Genomic DNA, 17,140 nt, shown 5'->3' with positions numbered 1-17,140 from the left:
TTCCAAATAAAAAAATCGAATAAATGATTGAAATATAATTAAATAAAAACGATACTTTCAGATCGAAATAAACATTTGTTTGATCTCTTATGTTTTGCCAAAAATAGGGCAGTTAATCAAATAGCAGCACGGGCATTTTCTGTTGAAGTTAGAAACAAGACACACATTCCGCTGGGTAAATCCCAGAAAAGTCAGTAGGGTCTTACCAGCTTGTGACACCATTAGAAACAAAAAAAAAACTAATGGACAGCTTTTGTAACACATACAACTTTGCAAAGTGTTGGAAACACTTGTGAACTCAAGTCTACCAATAATGCATACATTTTTTGCATTGTGCTAAGTCCTATATCAAGATCACAGAACATACAAGATCCTTGCTGCATAGAGCAGTGCATGGTCAGTTGTTTGTGTAAAATACTGGCAGCACAGCCACTCCTCAATGGTTCTGGCTACTTCTCCATCAATAGACTTCTCAGCAAACCTCATGATCAGCAGAGCTTGCTTCACCTCAATCCAGTTTTGAAGTAATACTGGCCCCAGGGTGTGTTGCCGGAAAAGGTCTCTGCTTGGGCCCCACAATAAGACTTCCAGGATGGTTTTTGCTTGAGCGACTGACATTCTTCCACGAGGATCAGCGTGGAGCAGCAGGGCCGCCAGGCGTTGAAGTCCCTGGGAGTAACAGGAAAAGTTGGGAATTGCTGGCAGATCAGCCGTGCTGTAGTCTTCACCCAGGAGCCGCGAGGAGTCCTGAAAAGGGTTTTCTTGGTGTAAAATCTCATAGATCAAGATGCCCAACTGGAATTCATCTACCTTCTTATACTGTATGTTGGAAAGTAGCTCTGGTGCCAGCCTGGCCTGCTCTGAAGAAGAAGCATTGTTAGTTGGATAAATGGACTGAGCAGTGCGTTTTGCTTTGGAAAAGTTGCTGATGACGAGCCGGGGAAGGGTATTTTTTCCGTGTAGGTTGTTAGGTCCTCGTTTGATCGCTGCGTCTTCCACGATGAGTAGATTCTCAGGGCAGAGGTCACAGTGTGTGATACCTTGCAGTTTCAGGTGTTCCAGCCCATTGCACAGCTGTAGCAGAAGAAGGCACGCCAGACGCTCATAGTCATCGGGCTCCAGAACGTGGACTTCCTGATACTCCACCAGAAAACCAGCAAGGGTCTTACAAGGGACCTGGGGAGTCAACGCTATCTGGGCATGGCATAGGGGCTTGTTACTGATAGGCCAGTGAATGTCTCTCCCAAAGCCATTTTGATCATTTGGCAAGAGTGTCTCCACTGAAAAGTCTCCACTGAAGCAGTCGCTGACCTCTTGGATGTTAAAATGGGGTGAGATTGTTTTTTGCAATGAGAGGCCAACAGGCTCCGGAAGTGAGACCTCTGACTTGTCCTCAAACTTGTGCACCTGAAAATAAAACAGTATGGGATCAGTCCTTATGGTCAAATAGGTTGAGTGAAGTAACTTAACATGTGTGGAGTATAGAAAAAAATATTTAATCGATGCAGCGGAGAAGGCATTGAGATGTGAATGACGGCTCTCTTCTCACTCACTCATTTCTCTCTGTTATTAATAGTTTCTGTTAAATGAGGGGCGTGTTTGGTGCAGGGAATGAGTGGGTATTAAAGGCTGTGTAATCAATGGATTTGTTGGGACTGCATCCACAGCTGTGGATGGTATGCACCGCACCAGGTGTTGGCTTGGTGTTTTGAATGGGTTGGGCTGGTGTGGGTTGAGTTAGGACGAGGATGATTGGTACCTTGTTATCCCAACGCCATCAAGCCCATTGAAATTGTTTTAGTTTTGTTTGATGTAGTTAGTTGGAAATTTTGGCTTCAACTTGAAAGCTTAATTGGAGTGTGTGGTAGCTCTGTTGTATGTGTAGCGGAATAAGCTGATTAGTTACATTGCGCTTCCTGGTTGGATGGTGCAAGAGAGGGCATTGAGATTGGAACAGTTTTCTTTGTGGATACGTTGACATCACATAAAGTCACTTCACACTGTGTCCCTTGAATTACAGATCACAGTTGCCTTCAGTAAAAGAGACTGCATCACATCCCGTACTCTTAGGTAAAACTTTTTTCAGTGGCGTAAGGAGGCTGGGTAGAAGAAGCAGGTAGTGTATGTTGGTTAAGTGCAGGTAATTGAAAGGACGGCTTGTGTTAGATGTGTTTTGTTGGCTATATTTTGTTTGGATTGGTTGGGTTTCCTAAGACAAATATGATGGGTTTGATGGGATAGGGTGATTGATTTTGGGAATGGGTTTTTATAGTCCGGTGGGTGTTCATTTCTTGGGTTTGGTTGGTTGGGTTGAACGGATGAACTACATTAAACAAGGCTCAATTGATGAGTTTGTCATGATTGTATTTTTGGGTGTTTTTTTTTTTCTTGCTGTGCTTTAAGAAAATGAGTCTTGCTAGCAGAATAAATAAATATACAGGGCACCAGCGGACTTATCATGACTTTCCTACTTGACTAAACAGTGATTGTGGTAAAATGAATGTAACTCTCTGGAATTAGGGATCGTCTTTGCAAAACCGTAAGAGCTCAGAAACATGATATCTAGCAGTTTAAAAATATGACATAAAAGGACTTTGATGTGGTCAATGCATGACTGCTTCTTCATGATTATTTCAGGGGAAACATCCTTTACAACGCAACTTTTACCACGCAGTGCCTTTACGACGCAACTTTTACAACGCAAACCATTACAACGCATTGCGCTGGGGGCGCTCTAGGATAGGGAATACGTTTAATTTACTGTCCAACACGTTCCCTAGTGTCCACGGGGACTGGAGTTGAAATAGTAAATTAAACTATTCACTATCCAGCACCCCAAAGCGCTATGTGTTGTAAAGGTTTGCGTTTTAATAACCGCTTTGTAAAGGCATGCGATGTAAAAGCATGCGTTGTAATGTTATACATCCTTATTTCAGGCCTGTAACCATTCTAAGGATGCTTGTAGTAGTCTAAATACACTTACCTTAGCAGCCAGAATGTTTCGAGAATCTGTGGCCAGGCATACCAGGTAGTACCAGGCGTCTCCTGCTTCACAGCATGGCCCAGAGTCCAGAAACCTGTAGTCTTCCCACGCCAGCGCTGTCTTTAGCTTGCCATCTGCTGAAGTCAACATCTCCTGGAGTCTAGTTGTGAAATGGCAGAGCGACGTCCTGTGATGCATTATCAGCTTGTCGTGCACTTCCTGCCCATTTGTCAGGTCCTTGAAGAAGGTGCTAAGCTCCTCATCGGCACTGGTGAAGGACAGACTTTCTAGGTCCACCGTTGTGTCCGGTGAGCTTGTGCGAGCATCTTTGTGCAAACTTTGCGACTTAGAGATCCGTGGGTTCCTGCCAAGCGATGCCTTCTCCCGGCATCGAGGACTGCTTGGGGGGTTGTGACCTCCTGCTATGCCGGTGTGGTGCTGGTTGCTGAAGGATGCACCCGGATACGGTGTGGTCCACATCTGGTGGCAGCATGGCTTCACGATGGGTAGTGAAAGGGTACGGATGAGTTGTTTCGGTGGAAGTGGTGGTGGCTTCTGTTGATGGTGGGGACTGCAGGTGCCGGTGGAGCAGAGGGATGGAGGAAGGCCGCGACTTCCTTTGGAAGGCACGACAAGAGAGTATCCATCTCCTGCAATGAGAACAACAAAGCAGAATCCTGTCAGATTATCAATAATGTCCAACTTCTGGGCCAGTACAGAATGAATTTAAATGGGATATCTACCGAAATTCTGAGTTTCCTCTAACAGCTCTCTGATTGGGCCTGCAGCATCCAATCATTTCAGCCCATTTGCCTCTTTCCCGCTACTAACCGGTCTGTGAAGATCAAACCCTGTTGCTGGCCGTTCTTTGTGTCCATAATTCCCTATCTTCATAACTTAAAGAGCAGAAATAGAAACAATTGGGTCTCCATAGCTCTCAATAAACACCCTTAAAGTGCTCTCCTATTTACATGCTGACTGACCACCGAAACTCATTGCTTCACTATGACCTCTTCCGGGGTCAAACAGCCCCATGTCACAAGAGTGACTTTCAGTCAGTCTTATTTTTTCAACCAACAGTGCTAAGTATGATGTGATTTTCTGCTTCACTTGTCCCATTGTTAATGTGGGACTATAATTTTCAGCATGCTTAGAGCTGCGTTCATACATCTACATGTCGTGTTGCTATCTTAATCTATGAGGGACGTTGCCGGCGGCAACTCTAGGCCTAGAGTTGATTCTTGAACATTGATAATCAACACAACAACTCACGGTGTTACCAGTAACTCAGGGAGTCAGCCAAGCACAGTAGCCTACTATTTCTGGCCCTCTTTAATTCCGTCAGCTGGTTGACGCAAATCACCACATTCAGCATTTATCCTAAAAATGCGCAATGCATGTAGTTGCGAATTACAATAATGCAGTCAAGTGTTAGATGGTACACCTCAGTGTAGACGTTCGGGTATAGTAAGTAGTCAAATCCTTTTTTTCTAGCAAGGCCCATAATTAGAGTTGGGTGAGAACAAATGGGCCAGATGCATGAAAGGAATTTGCCTTGGCAAAGCCAACAATCATCAAATGTGCAGTAACAGTGAAGGTCGAGCCGTAAGTCACAATGCATGAACGTGCACTGCAATATGCAATTTGCATTAGGAATAGCAATATGGCAAGTGCGAAACCCAGCAGGCCACAGAGTCAGGGGGCAGCAGCGGGACTGTCCCCTTCATCATGCTGATTTGCAATGGAATGCACCATTGCCTTAGAACTCATGCGGTCAGAGCCACTTAAGGCTGGTGCAAAGTGGGCAATCGCTCGGGCCTCCACCTCCCAAAGGGATTTCTCTTTCACTCCACTGTTCCTCTCTATCTCAACCTCCCTCCCTCTCTGCCTACCTTTGGCTCAGTATATTTCTACATATCCAGACTGCACCACGCTCTAACTTTCTATCTATCCAGCCCTCTCCTCACCGGTCTCTTGCACTATCATGCCTTGCTCCTTACCTCACATCACGCCTCTGTACCACTCTCCCTGCTTCTATGTTTACCTTCCACTCACTTATGCTTTACATCCCCACCCTCGCCTCCTCTCTCTACTTCTCCCATCTCTTTCTGCTTCAAATTTCACTTCTCATCTCTCTCACTCACCCCTCAATCTTGTCGTATCCCATATCTCTCTACATCATCACTCATCAAGTACTCCCAACCTCACTACCTTTTCAACCACTTTCCCAGACTACGGTAATTAACTTTCACTATCAGCCTTAACTTCTCTTTCTTTGCTACAGATATATTTCTATCTCCAGTATCTCTCTTTACTTTATCTCACGTCTTCTAACTTACCCCTCTCTTTGCATCTCTCTGCTTATATCAAAATCTCCATATACCTATACCTGTCTCTCTCTCCCTTAAATCTCTTTACCTCCCCTGTCTACCTCACATCTCTCTCTGAAATCCATATCTGTACCCCACCTCTCTCTACCGCTCTCATCTCAGCTGCACTGACTGCAACATCTAAACATAACTACCCTCTCTTCTACATGGCTTCTCTCGCTGCGCATCCCTGATTACTTACCATCTCACCCCCATCTCTGAACGTCAATGCTCTGTTTCCATCTCACCTCCCTGTCTCTCTCTTTCAACCACTTCACCCCCCTCCCAACCTCATCTCTGTAGAGCAGCTCCTTATCTTTGCCCGTCTCTCTGTACCTCGGGCTCTGACAAAGACGCAGCCACCTGCCTGGCTGTCCCTGTGTACCAAGAGAACTGAGTCTTACAGCAGGAGAGTCTCTGTGTGGATGTGAGCTGTGTGCGGCTGGGTGAGATGTGTGCTGTGCCTATGCAGGTGCAGCGTAACATAACATAACGTGTATTTCTAAAGCGCACGTCCACCCAAGGCTATCTTGGCGCTGAAAATAACAGATGTTTATTGTTACCCAACTCAATGGTATTCATTTTATCGAGCTCAGAAGGATGAAAAGTTGAGTCGACCCGCCAGGATTTGAACCTGTGAGCATGAGGGCCAACACATGCCCCTGCATCCACTAAGCCACCAGACACATGTGAGTGTAGGGTGGTGTCTAAGTATGTGCAAAAGGTTGCGGCTGTGAGTGAAGGGGTACCTGTTAGTGCGGTGGGGTGTGTGCATAGGGGGTGTCTGTAGAAGTTGAGTACTGGGTATCATGTGGTTAATGAATGCATGATGTGATTTTAGGGATGAGAGTGTGTGGCTGTACTGGGGTGACTGCACTGGGTGCCTGTTTGGGTCAAGTGCATTGGTTGTCTGCAAGCATGGTCTGTGGTGTGCCCATATAGGGTGAATGCAGGGTGCACCTATGTGTAAGTGCATGGGATGAATGCAGGGGTTCCAGTAGGAGTTGCTTGCATGGGTGTGAGGGCGGGTGTGCCTCTGAGAGAGTTTGCAAGACTGCTTGGAGGTAGTGCCTGAGTAAGTGCAGGCGCAACCATAGAAGGTGTCTACAGGGGGGTAGTGAAGAGGGTGCCTGGGGGTGCGTGCAGGGGCTGCTTGCAGAGTGAGAGTGCCTGGGGTGAGTGAAGTGGGGTCGATAACGAATGAGTGCAGGGAGTTTATTTAGCAAGTGAGAGCAGGGACATTGGTATGCCTGATTGTGTGCAGGAAAAAAATGTTGCCAGTGTGAGTAAGTGTGAGCAGGAGGTGCCTGTAGGGAGGTGAGTGCATGGGGTGTCTGCAGGCGGTGACTGCAAGAGTTGCCAGTGTGAGTTTGCGATGCCTCTGTGAGTGCAGGGGGTACCGGCAGGGGAGTTAGTGCAGGATGTGCCTGTAAGCAGTGCCTGCACTGGGTGAGTGAAGAGGGATATGCACAGAGTATGCATGCTGGTGGTTTCTGCAAGTGTGAGAACAGGGGAAGCCTTTAGGGGGTAAAATGCAGGGTGTTCCTTTAGGGTGTGTGTGCACACAGTGTCTGTAGGCGGTGAGTGTATTGGATCCCTCTAGGGGGTGAGTGCAAGGTCTGTCTCTATGAATGCAAGGGTGTCTGTAGGGGGTGAGTGCAAGATGGGCATGTATTAGGTGCCTGCAAAGGGGGGTGGGTCAGAAAGGGGGTGCCTGAAGGCGTTAGGGCATGAGCTGCTCACCGAGTCACTTTTCCAGAGCCAGACCAAACCTTTCCACCGCAGAAACCCACCATATTCCATCAGAGACACCATCAGATACATCACCCGCGCCTTTCTGTAGAGTCCCAGATTCAGCTTTAAACCAGTCCTTCCCACCACTGAGCAGGGGGTGCAGTGGTAAAGCAGGGGGTGCAGTGGTAAAGCAGGGGGTGCAGTGGTAAAGCAGAGAGAGATGCACTGGTAAAGCAAGCAGTGGTAGAGCGGGAAGAGGTGCACTGGCAGAGCGGGGAGAGGTGCACTGGCAGAGCGGGGAGAGGTGCAGAGGCAGAGCGGGGAGAGGTGCAGTGGCAGAGCAGGGAGAGGTACAGTGGCAGAGTGGGGAGAGGTGCAGTGGCAGAGCGGGGAGGGGTGCAGTGGCAGAGCAGGGAGAGGTGCAGTGGCAGAGCGGGGAGAGGTGCAGTGGCAGAGCGGGGAGAGGTGCAGTGGCAGAGCGGGGAGAGGTGCAGTGGAAGAGCGGGGAGAGTGGCAGAGCGGGAAGAGGTGCAGTGGCAGAGCGGGGAGAGGTGCAGAAGCAGAGCGGGGAGAGGTGCAGTGGCAGAGCGGGGAGAGGTGCAGTGGCAGAGCGGGGAGAGGTGCTGTGGCAGAGCAGGGAGAGGTGCAGTGGTAGAGTGGGAAGAGGTGCAGTGGCAGAGCAGGGAAGGGTGCAGTGGCAGAGCAGGGAGAGGTGCAGTGGCAGAGCAGGGAGAGGTGCAGTGGCAGAGCGGGGAGTGGTGCAGTGGCAGAGCGGGGAGAGGTGCAGTGGCAGAGCAGGAAGAGGTGCAGTGGCAGAGCGGGGAGAGGTGCAGTGGCAGAGCGGGGAGAGGTGCAGTGGAAGAGCGGGGAGAGTGGCAGAGCGGGAAGAGGTGCAGTGGCAGAGCGGGGAGAGGTGCAGAAGCAGAGCGGGGAGAGGTGCAGTGGCAGAGCGGGGAGAGGTGCAGTGGCAGAGCGGGGAGAGGTGCTGTGGCAGAGCAGGGAGAGGTGCAGTGGTAGAGTGGGAAGAGGTGCAGTGGCAGAGCAGGGAAGGGTGCAGTGGCAGAGCAGGGAGAGGTGCAGTGGCAGAGCGGGGAGAGGTGCAGTGGCAGATCGGGGAGAGGTGCAGTGGCAGAGCGGGGAGAGGTGCAGTGGCAGAGCGGGAAGAGGTGCAGTGGCAGAGCGGGGAGAGGTGCAGTGGCAGAGCGGGGAGAGGTGCAGTGGCAGAGCGGGGAGAGGTGCAGTGGCAGAGCGGGGAGAGGTGCAGTGGCAGAGCGGGGAGAGGTGCTGTGGCAGAGTAGGGAGAGGTGCAGTGGTAGAGCGGGAAGAGGTGCAGTGGCAGAGCAGGGAGAGGTGCAGTGGCAGAGCAGGGAGAGGTGCAGTGGCAGAGCGGGGAGAGGTGCACTGGCAGAGCGGGGAGAGGTGCAGTGGCAGAGCAGGGAGAGGTGCCGTGGCAGAGCGGGGAGAGGTGCAGTGGCAGAGCGTGGAGGGGTGCAGTGGCAGAGCGGGGAGAGGTGCAGTGGCAGAGCGGGGAGGGGTGCAGTGGCAGAGCAGGGAGAGGTGCAGTGGCAGAGCGGGGAGAGGTGCAGTGGCAGAGCGGGGAGAGGTGCAGTGGCAGAGCGGGGAGGGGTGCAGTGGCAGAGCAGGGAGAGGTGCAGTGGCAGAGCGGGGAGAGGTGTAGTGGCAGAGCAGGGAGAGGTGCAGTGGCAGAGCGGGGAGAGGTGCTGTGGCAGAGCAGGGAGAGGTGCAGTGGTAGAGCGGGAAGAGGTGCAGTGGCAGAGCATGGAGAGGTGCACTGGCAGAGCGGGGAGTGGTGCAGTGGCAGAGCGGGGAGAGGTGCAGTGGCAGAGCAGGCAGAGGTGCAGTGGCAGAGCGGGGAGAGGTGCAGTGGCAGAGCGGGGAGAGGTGCAGTGGCAGAGCAGGGAGAGGTGCAGTGGCAGAGCGGGGAGAGGTGCACTGGCAGAGCGGGGAGAGGTGCAGTGGCAGAGCAGGGAGAGGTGCAGTGGCAGAGCGGGGAGGGGTGCAGTGGCAGAGCGGGGAGAGGTGCAGTGGCAGAGCGGGGAGAGGTGCAGTGGCAGAGCGGGGAGAGGTGCAGTGGCAGAGCGGGGAGGGGTGCAGTGGCAGAGCGGGGAGAGGTGCAATGGCAGAGCGGGGAGAGGTGCAGTGGCAGAGCGGGGAGAGGTGCAGTGGCAAAGCGGGGAAAGGTGCAGTGGCAGAGCGGGGAGAGGTGCACTGGCAGAGCAGGGAGAGGTGCAGTGGCAGAGAAGGGAGGGGTGCAATGGCAGAGCAGGGAGCGGTGCAGTGGCAGAGCAGAGAGAGGTGCAGTGGCAGAGCAGAGAGAGGTGCAGTGGCAGAGCGGGGAGAGGTGCAGTGGCAGAGCGGGGAGAGGTGCAGTGGCAGAGCGGGGAGGGGTGCAGTGGCAGAGCAGGGAGAGGTGCAATGGCAGAGCGGGGAGAGGTGCAGTGGCAGAGCGGGGAGCGGTGCAGTGGCAGAGCGGGGAGAGGTGCAGTGGCAGAGCGGGCAGAGGTGCACTGGCAGAGCGGGGAGAGGTGCAGTGGCAGAGAAGGGAGGGGTGCAGTGGCAGAGCAGGGAGAGGTGCAGTGGCAGAGCGGGGAGAGGTGCAGTGGCAGAGCGGGAGAGGTGCAGTGGCAGAGCGGGGAGAGGTGCTGTGGCAGAGCAGGGAGAGGTGCAGTGGTAGAGCGGGAAGAGGTGCAGTGGCAGAGCGTGGAGAGGTGCAGTGGCAGAGCGGGGAGTGGTGCAGTGGCAGAGCGGGGAGAGGTGCAGTGGCAGAGCAGGAAGAGGTGCAGTGGCAGAGCGGGGAGAGGTGCAGTGGCAGAGCGGGGAGAGGTGCAGTGGCAGAGCGTGGAGAGGTGCAGTGGCAGAGCGGGGAGAGGTGCAGTGGCAGAGCGGGGAGACGTGCAGTGGCAGAGCGGGGAGAGGTGCAGTGGCAGAGCGGGGAGGGGTGCAGTGGCAGAGCAGGGAGAGGTGCAGTGGCAGAGCGGGGAGAGGTGTAGTGGCAGAGCAGGGAGAGGTGCAGTGGCAGAGCGGGGAGAGGTGCACTGGCAGAGCGGGGAGGGGTGCAGTGGCAGAGCAGGGAGAGGTGCAGTGGCAGAGCGGGGAGAGGTGTAGTGGCAGAGCAGGGAGAGGTGCAGTGGCAGAGCGGGAAGAGGTGCAGTGGCAGAGCATGGAGAGGTGCACTGGCAGAGCGGGAAGAGGTGCAGTGGCAGAGCGGGGAGGGGTGCAGTGGCAGAGCGGGGAGAGGTGCAGTGGCAGAGCGGGGAGAGGTGCTGTGGCAGAGTAGGGAGAGGTGCAGTGGTAGAGCGGGAAGAGGTGCAGTGGCAGAGCAGGGAGAGGTGCAGTGGCAGAGCAGGGAGAGGTGCAGTGGCAGAGCGTGGAGAGGTGCAGTGGCAGAGCGGGGAGAGGTGCAGTGGCAGAGCGGGGAGACGTGCAGTGGCAGAGCAGGGAGAGGTGCAGTGGCAGAGCGGGGAGAGGTGCAGTGGCAGAGCAGGGAGAGTTGCAGTGGCAGAGCGGGGAGAGGTGCAGTGGCAGAGCAGGGAGAGGTGCAGTGGCAGAGCGGGGAGAGGTGCAGTGGCAGAGCGGGGAGAGGTGCACTGGCAGAGCAGGGGGTGCACTGGTAGAGCAGGGAGTGCACTGGCTGAGCAGGGAGAGGTGCACTGGCAGAGCAGGGAGAGGTGCAGTGGCAGAGCAGGGAGAGGTGCAGTGGCAGAGCAGGGAGAGGTGCAGTGGTCACACATGGCAGATGCGCTGCTGGAGCAGGTTGAAGGTCCAGTGTCCGTGTGGCAGGGAGTTGTTCATTGGTGGGCATGGTGGCGGTGGCTCTTAATCCAGGGTGAGGGGCGCCGGTGCTGTAGGCAGAGGTGCCCCCCTGGCACAGCGCCTCGGAGGGAGGCCCCTGGTTGCTTTCCTAGGGTCCGGCAGTCCCGCGGCTCCCAAGGCTCCCGGCACCTGGCGAGTATTCCGTCTTGTCCGGCTGGTTTCCTTCGTGTACTTGCTTTTGTCTCTTTCACCATTACACCCGATTACCCATTACTCACTAAAAGGGCGGGGCGAGGGACTTAGACCTTTGGGCTAGTGCGGAGGACTAGCACTTCACTAACCCTGTGAATCACTCCTGCGCCCTTCATGTGTACCTGACATGGTACAATTTAAAGGCAGGGCCACTGGAATTATGCGGAAAGGGAAGACCAAATAATGCGTCAGGGTTGGCTATATTATGTGGTAAGAAAAGGCAAATTATTGGAAATAATGCAGCATAATTTGTGATGGTATTGCCCTATTATTTAGTCATTTTGATATGTTAACTTATCTGGGCGAAGGTTTCTCCTCATTGGTACAAGTTTCACACCCAAATACTGCTATATTGAACATAGAGGTGACCAATCAACCTTTAAGAATGGCATTCTATTGCCTGCCAAGACTTGTTGTGGCCTTTTTAGTGTATTTTGATCCGTTTAAGCTAGCATTTTTTTTAAATTAAAACCTGCAGATTGTTCAGCAAATGATAGATTATGAGGCACATGCGGAAAATCCAGAATCATGCAGAAAACCCCTCAGACAGAAAAGCACATACCTCCAGTGGCCCTGCTTAAGCGTCATCGTTTGAATAATGTCATAAAGCATGTAAAAAACAAGCAGTCCTCATCAAAAGGTACATTCTAGAAAGCAGGTTTGTGGATTGTTCTAGAATGCCTGTCGTTGATTGTTCTAGAATGCCTGTTGGTGGTTGTTCTAGAATGCCTGTTGTTGATGGTTGTTCTAGAATGCCTATTGTGGGTGGCTTTTCTAGAATGACTGTTGGTGATAGTTGTAGAATGCCTGTTTGGTAGTTGTTCTAGAGTGCCTGTTGGTGGTTGTTCTTGAATGCCTGTTGGTGATTGTTCTAGAATGCCTTTTGGTGGTTGTTCCAGAATGCCTGTCGGAGGTTGTTCTAGAATGCCTGTTGTTGATAGTTGTTCTAGAATGCCTGTTGGTGAAGAATGCCTGTTGGTGTAGAATGCCTGTTTGCTGGTTGTTCTAGAATGCCTGTTGTTGATAGTTGTTCTAGAATGCCTGTTGGTGATAGTTGTAGAATGCCTGTTTGGTGGTTGTTCTGGAATGCCTATTGTTGGTGATTGTTCTAGAATGCCTGTTGGTGATAGTTCTAGAGTGCCTACTGCTGCTAGAGGACTTGATAAAGGTTTGTTTTTTCTCTACCCTGGATGGCCCCTTTAATACCAGTGGCATCAGCTGTGTGCTCCATTTTGCCCTGTATCTCATTCTGAAAAGGTTGGGTCCGTTCGAAGCCACCTTGAGACCACGAGCATCGCCCGCCTTAACCCGTGACACTGGCAAGATGCTGAGAAGAGCCCGCCTTACCCGTGACACTGGCTGGATGCTGAGAAGAGCCCGCCTTGGCACAAGGGAGCCGGTTACCGGCCTCGTCCGCAGCAGTGGGGGATTCTTCGTCGATGGTCAGCGGCTGGCCAGAGCGGGCCTCGTGGCTCCAGGAGGCCTCGGTGTCCATCCTGCTGGACTCAATCTTTGTCCTGAGAGAACCTCGCCTGAGAGGTGCCGTCGCCTTCACTCGGAGACTGTCCCTCGGCTCTTATCCGCACCCGCCCTCCTGGCCTCGGGCGCTTCTTCCCCTTCACGCCAGGACGGGGCGAGGGACGCAGGAGGATGTGGCGGCGAGGCCCGTTCACAGCTTCCTCCTCGGTGTGTAAGCGGAAGTCCGGCCTTGCGTGCTTCGAGGATTGCGCAGCAGGGAGCCCGGCCCCCGGCCTGGCGGGTCCGGGGGGGTCTGTGATAGTCGTGCAGGTGTAGGGCTTGAAGGACCCTTTGGGGAAGCAAAGAGATAAAGAACCACACGACAGGCCGAACTTACGAAAGAGGGGGGCACGGCCATCTGAAGGGGAAACTGGAAATCCACTGACGGGTGATGGTAAGAGACGGTTGGAGCAAGTACAGAAGATGGCATTTATTGCAACAAAAAACTCGAACGACAAAAATACATTTCTGAAAAAAGAATAATACAAAAAAACAGGTAAAATACGTGCTTGTCGAGCAGCACTAAATGAAACACAATTCACAAACACAAACACAATCAAGCACAAACGAAATTATGCCCACAGCGCCTACTCACGTAACTGGGAAACAAACACTCACATGAACTGAGACTGCACCATAGCCTGGGGTTTAAATTAATATATAGGAGTGCAGGCACTCAGTAACTCAGAGAACTTGTTTGAAAATGAGGCGTTTTGGTACTATATCATTAAAAAAATCCCACCAGTGCTGCTATTTCACATTCATTGCAAGGGTTCTAATGCCCATGGGCCAAGTTCATGCTCTAAAACTGCAAATATAAAGTGCTGAGGAGTGCTGGTAAAAACATAAAATGCCAAGAAGTGCTTGTGCAAAAACATAAAGTGCTAAGAAGTACTGGTACAAATATAAAGTGCTGAGAAGTGCTGGTACAAAGAACGTTTTTGGAAGTGATAGTACAAGCGTGAAGTGCTGAGAGGAGCTGGTACAAACATAAAGTGCTGAGAAGTGTCGGTACACATCTAAAGTGCCGAGAAGTGCAGGTACAAACGTAAAGTGTTCAGAAGTGCCGATAGAAACATAAAGTGCTCAGAAGTGATGCTACTGTCCCTTTCATATTAAAGAACTGCAGGTATTCAGTACCTCCCATCTGTGCTGTCTCTGGCACAGCTTCCTAGCAGCTCTTCTGAGCACTTCATTTTGCCTGATTACCCTTTTGGTGACCACTCCAACCTGCTGTGGGTCCGCATTAGGCTGGAGAAGCAGTGCTTAAAGTGTGAACATGTGAGTGGCTGGGTGCAAGGTATGTCACAGAGGTCCAGTGCTGCTAGCACCTCTAGTGCTGATGCCCAATGCCAGTGGCAGCATTACCTACTAACCTTCACACTCACTCAATTGTGACATTTAAGAGTCCTTGAGGAGAACCCAGACTACAGAGGACGGCCTGGATGGCCTACTTTTATCAACTTTTAATTTAAAGGTATATTAAGCCCCTCCTTTCGAGTTACAAGGTATGGGGCCATAGTCAGATCACATGCAGCTTTACTATTGTTGTGCCGTAATTCTGGCCCACGACCATGCAGTTACTAGCTAAGCACCATGGAATGGAGAATTACCTTGTGTGACGTAAAATAACATGGAATTCCCAGTTCCATGGAGCTTGACGCATATCTTTAGCATTTGTTTTGAGCAGGTGGTAAATGTTTGAGGTGGCCTCTGGGTGGAGTGAGGATAGTGGAGGGGCGTGGTGGGAGAAGAGGAGGGAAGGGGACGTTTTTTTATGACCTTCCCCGTTAGAAAGAAAACAAATGGGGAATAGTTCTTGGAGGCTGCTGCTGCCAAAACCTCATGTTATTATACCATGTGGAACTAGTGCATGGTAACATTGCGTCTGGTTCTCCGACACCCTGAAAAAACATGCATGGTGAGGAATCATGCGGTGAGGAATTCCATGAGTCAATTCTGCTCCGCCTGACTCCTGACGAGGACCTAAATAGGTAAACGCTCTACTTGTGTGCTCTTCTAAAAAATAGGTACACTGCACCACCATGTGGCAGAGTAAAAGAACTGATCTATGTTTACAATTAATTAGGTGGGACGACCACCGTCAAACCCTGGCACAAATTAACCACTCTGGAGGGGCCAAATCCAAGGTATCAAAGCAACAAAGAATGGTGGGCAGCACACAGGCGTCACTGCCCTGTAGTGCTGGTTGTGGTGATGCGTTAAGCTGAGTGTGGGCTGCGCATGCCCACAGCACATAGTGGAGTTTATTGTGTCGGTGTAGGAGATGGCCAGTTCTGTTGTAGAGAAGTGTGTTCTAGAGCACTTAGCGCCTGAAGCACTGTTGTAGTTTGTGGTGTCCGCGTGCCAAGCAGAATAAAGGATGCACTGCAGCCCGGTAGGGTGCATGGTTCTTTTTTTCCCAGTTGCATCTCCGTCACATGGGCAAATGTGTACATGTCTTTCGCCCGCCGACTACTCACTGCCCCCAAATGTCTTCCTTAGTCCACCCTCTTTTCCCACCTGTCCTTGACTTGACGGTAAGTCCCACTTTTTCATCCGGACCACCCTGGGCTCCCCCTCTGCCCTCTGTCCAATATAAATGGCTAAAACTACTTCAGGATCCACTCCTGCGCCAATGTCACCGCCAACTCCAACATGGAGGGAGATAGTGTAATCCACCTTGTCGAAGGGTTGGAGAGATCTCTTTGTGTAACTCAAGCAGTATGAACCATGAATAGTCAAAGCAGAAGACTCTGATACCAAGTACTTTCCCACATCGGAAGTCCCGCCCTACAGAGGCAGGACGTCCGGCCTCTGGGGAATGGACAGTGAGCAGTGATGGGGCGGTTTATAGCTTGCTGGGCAGTAGGAATATTTTGTCTCTGTCACACAAGACTCAGTTTCTGCGCTCTTTTTTTTTTTTGAAGCTTCTCACTTTGAAAAATTGAAAAAAAGAAAAAAAATGGCTGCAACCTTGCATACGCTTCCTTTTTGTAAGGTGAAGTCTGTGAATAAAACCTTGTATAAAACTATAAATTAAAGAGAGCAAACAAGATCGATCTAATGCCGGCTAAGGGATTAGCCAGACACCTGCAAGGCTTCTGAAGTAGGCCTTTCAGCTCACATAACTGAATCATGTGACCTTCTTAGTCCAATCAGGAACACCCATGATGATGATAGTAAAGAATGGGTTCTTCCATTTCTTTAGGTCTGGCCTACCAGACAGCATAAGCTGCCTGGGTGCAAAAGACCTACGGGCGAACCAAGAACTCACAACCCAACCACTGTTTGCCATTCGTCACTCTTATGTGCTTGCTTCTTATTCGATGGCACCTTTGTCCTTGTGTTTGTCCCTCTCCTGGTGCATAGCCGCTTGACCATGCATTTGATTGCATGACATGTATTCTTTCATTGCTCACTTTTAGACAACTACTGTTTTTTTTGGCTAAGCTCTCCGTAAGAGTGCGTGTGTTTTTCAGCTCGCTTCCTTGAGTGCTTACTTCTTTCCCTAAAGACCAGCCCTCCCCTGCTCTGCATTGCTCTCTCCCTCGTGTTCTTCTCCACCTGCACCTGTGTTGCACCCTGCCTCAGGAGCTGCTTTTCTCATTCTCCTCCGCTCAAGGTTTTTAAAATTCTTCCGCTTCCCCATGCAACACACCACTGATTCCTCCTCACTGCTCTACATCCCTCTGCACTGTGAAGCCGGTCATTTATAAAAAATATATATATATATTTTAAAGGTGCGGATCAATTTGTTGACAGCCTTTCAGCTTTACAAAAAAGCAGTATACGACAATTTCATTAAAAAATATTTATTGATCCACCATGGATCGGTAAATAAAAATAATTGGCGCCTGCATCCTCTTGTAAGTGGGCATATTCACATGTATGCGTCATAATACATAGCTATTAAAGAAAGCATGCCTTTATGCCTTTCCCCCCCCCCTTTTTTTCCTTATTCCAATGCTGTACATCACTGGCAAAACATGTTATTTTCCAATGTTGTACTGCATCACCAGCATTGGCAACTCAGTAAGTCTCAAAGGCGAAGTCTGTTACCTTCGCCAATGCTTGTTTCCGAGGGCACTTTACAAGGACAACAGAACATTGCAGCATTAATTTGCAATTTACAACCCTTATAGCATAGGAATAGCGCAACAGTTAAATGGAAAACTTTTAGGTGGCCCTAAGAGCTGGTGAAACAAACTTGCAGAAAGTTTTAAGACTATATTCCTCAGTATATATGTGGTGACAGATCAAAAGAAGTCTTAAACTGCTCTTATTCAGGTGACTGTGAAAATCAGTGTGAAACAGCTAGCTTGTAGGTAATTACTGCGAATTCCATCCAGAGGGCCATGCAAGGAGGTGCCCCCACCACCCATATTGAAGAAGCGTTTTCATGTGACTGTCAGCTGTGAGGACATGAAGGAACCCAGACTCATGGGCCTAGATGTATCAAGCCTTTTGCGATTCGCAAAGGCCGAAATTCTGCGAATTTCGGCCATTG

The 17,140-nt window shown here is 51.0% G+C and overlaps 1 protein-coding gene across 1 annotated transcript; it reads right to left on the bottom strand.

Annotated features, from left to right (window-relative positions):
- Positions 1–204: 204 nt before the first annotated feature.
- PEAK3 (PEAK family member 3) lies at positions 205–12,705 on the bottom strand. The gene is made up of 3 exons (XM_078668405.1): positions 12,460–12,705; positions 2,984–3,633; positions 205–1,407 (listed from the first exon to the last, which is right to left on the bottom strand). Exons 1-3 carry the CDS (start codon positions 12,605–12,607, stop codon positions 355–357), a joined length of 1,851 nt encoding a protein of 616 aa, XP_078524531.1. The 5' UTR covers positions 12,608–12,705; the 3' UTR covers positions 205–354.
- Between the last annotated feature and the right edge of the window lie 4,435 nt (positions 12,706–17,140).

The sequence above is a fragment of the Lissotriton helveticus genome, chromosome 12, assembly GCF_964261635.1.
Source record: "Lissotriton helveticus chromosome 12, aLisHel1.1, whole genome shotgun sequence".
Taxonomy (NCBI): domain Eukaryota; kingdom Metazoa; phylum Chordata; class Amphibia; order Caudata; family Salamandridae; genus Lissotriton; species Lissotriton helveticus.
The sequence above is the reverse complement of the archived record's forward strand: the minus strand, read 5'-3'. Positions and strand labels throughout refer to the sequence as shown.

Excerpts from the sequence above, each read along its gene's own strand:
- PEAK3 (XM_078668405.1), bottom strand. The coding sequence starts at position 12,607 with ATGGACACCGAGGCCTCCTGGAGCCACGAGGCCCGCTCTGGCCAGCCG. Across the intron at positions 3,634-12,459 it reads GCATCCAGCCAGTGTCACGG|GAGATGGATACTCTCTTGTC; the intron begins GTAAGGCGGGCT and ends TTCTCATTGCAG. Across the intron at positions 1,408-2,983 it reads GAAACATTCTGGCTGCTAAG|GTGCACAAGTTTGAGGACAA; the intron begins GTAAGTGTATTT and ends TTTTATTTTCAG.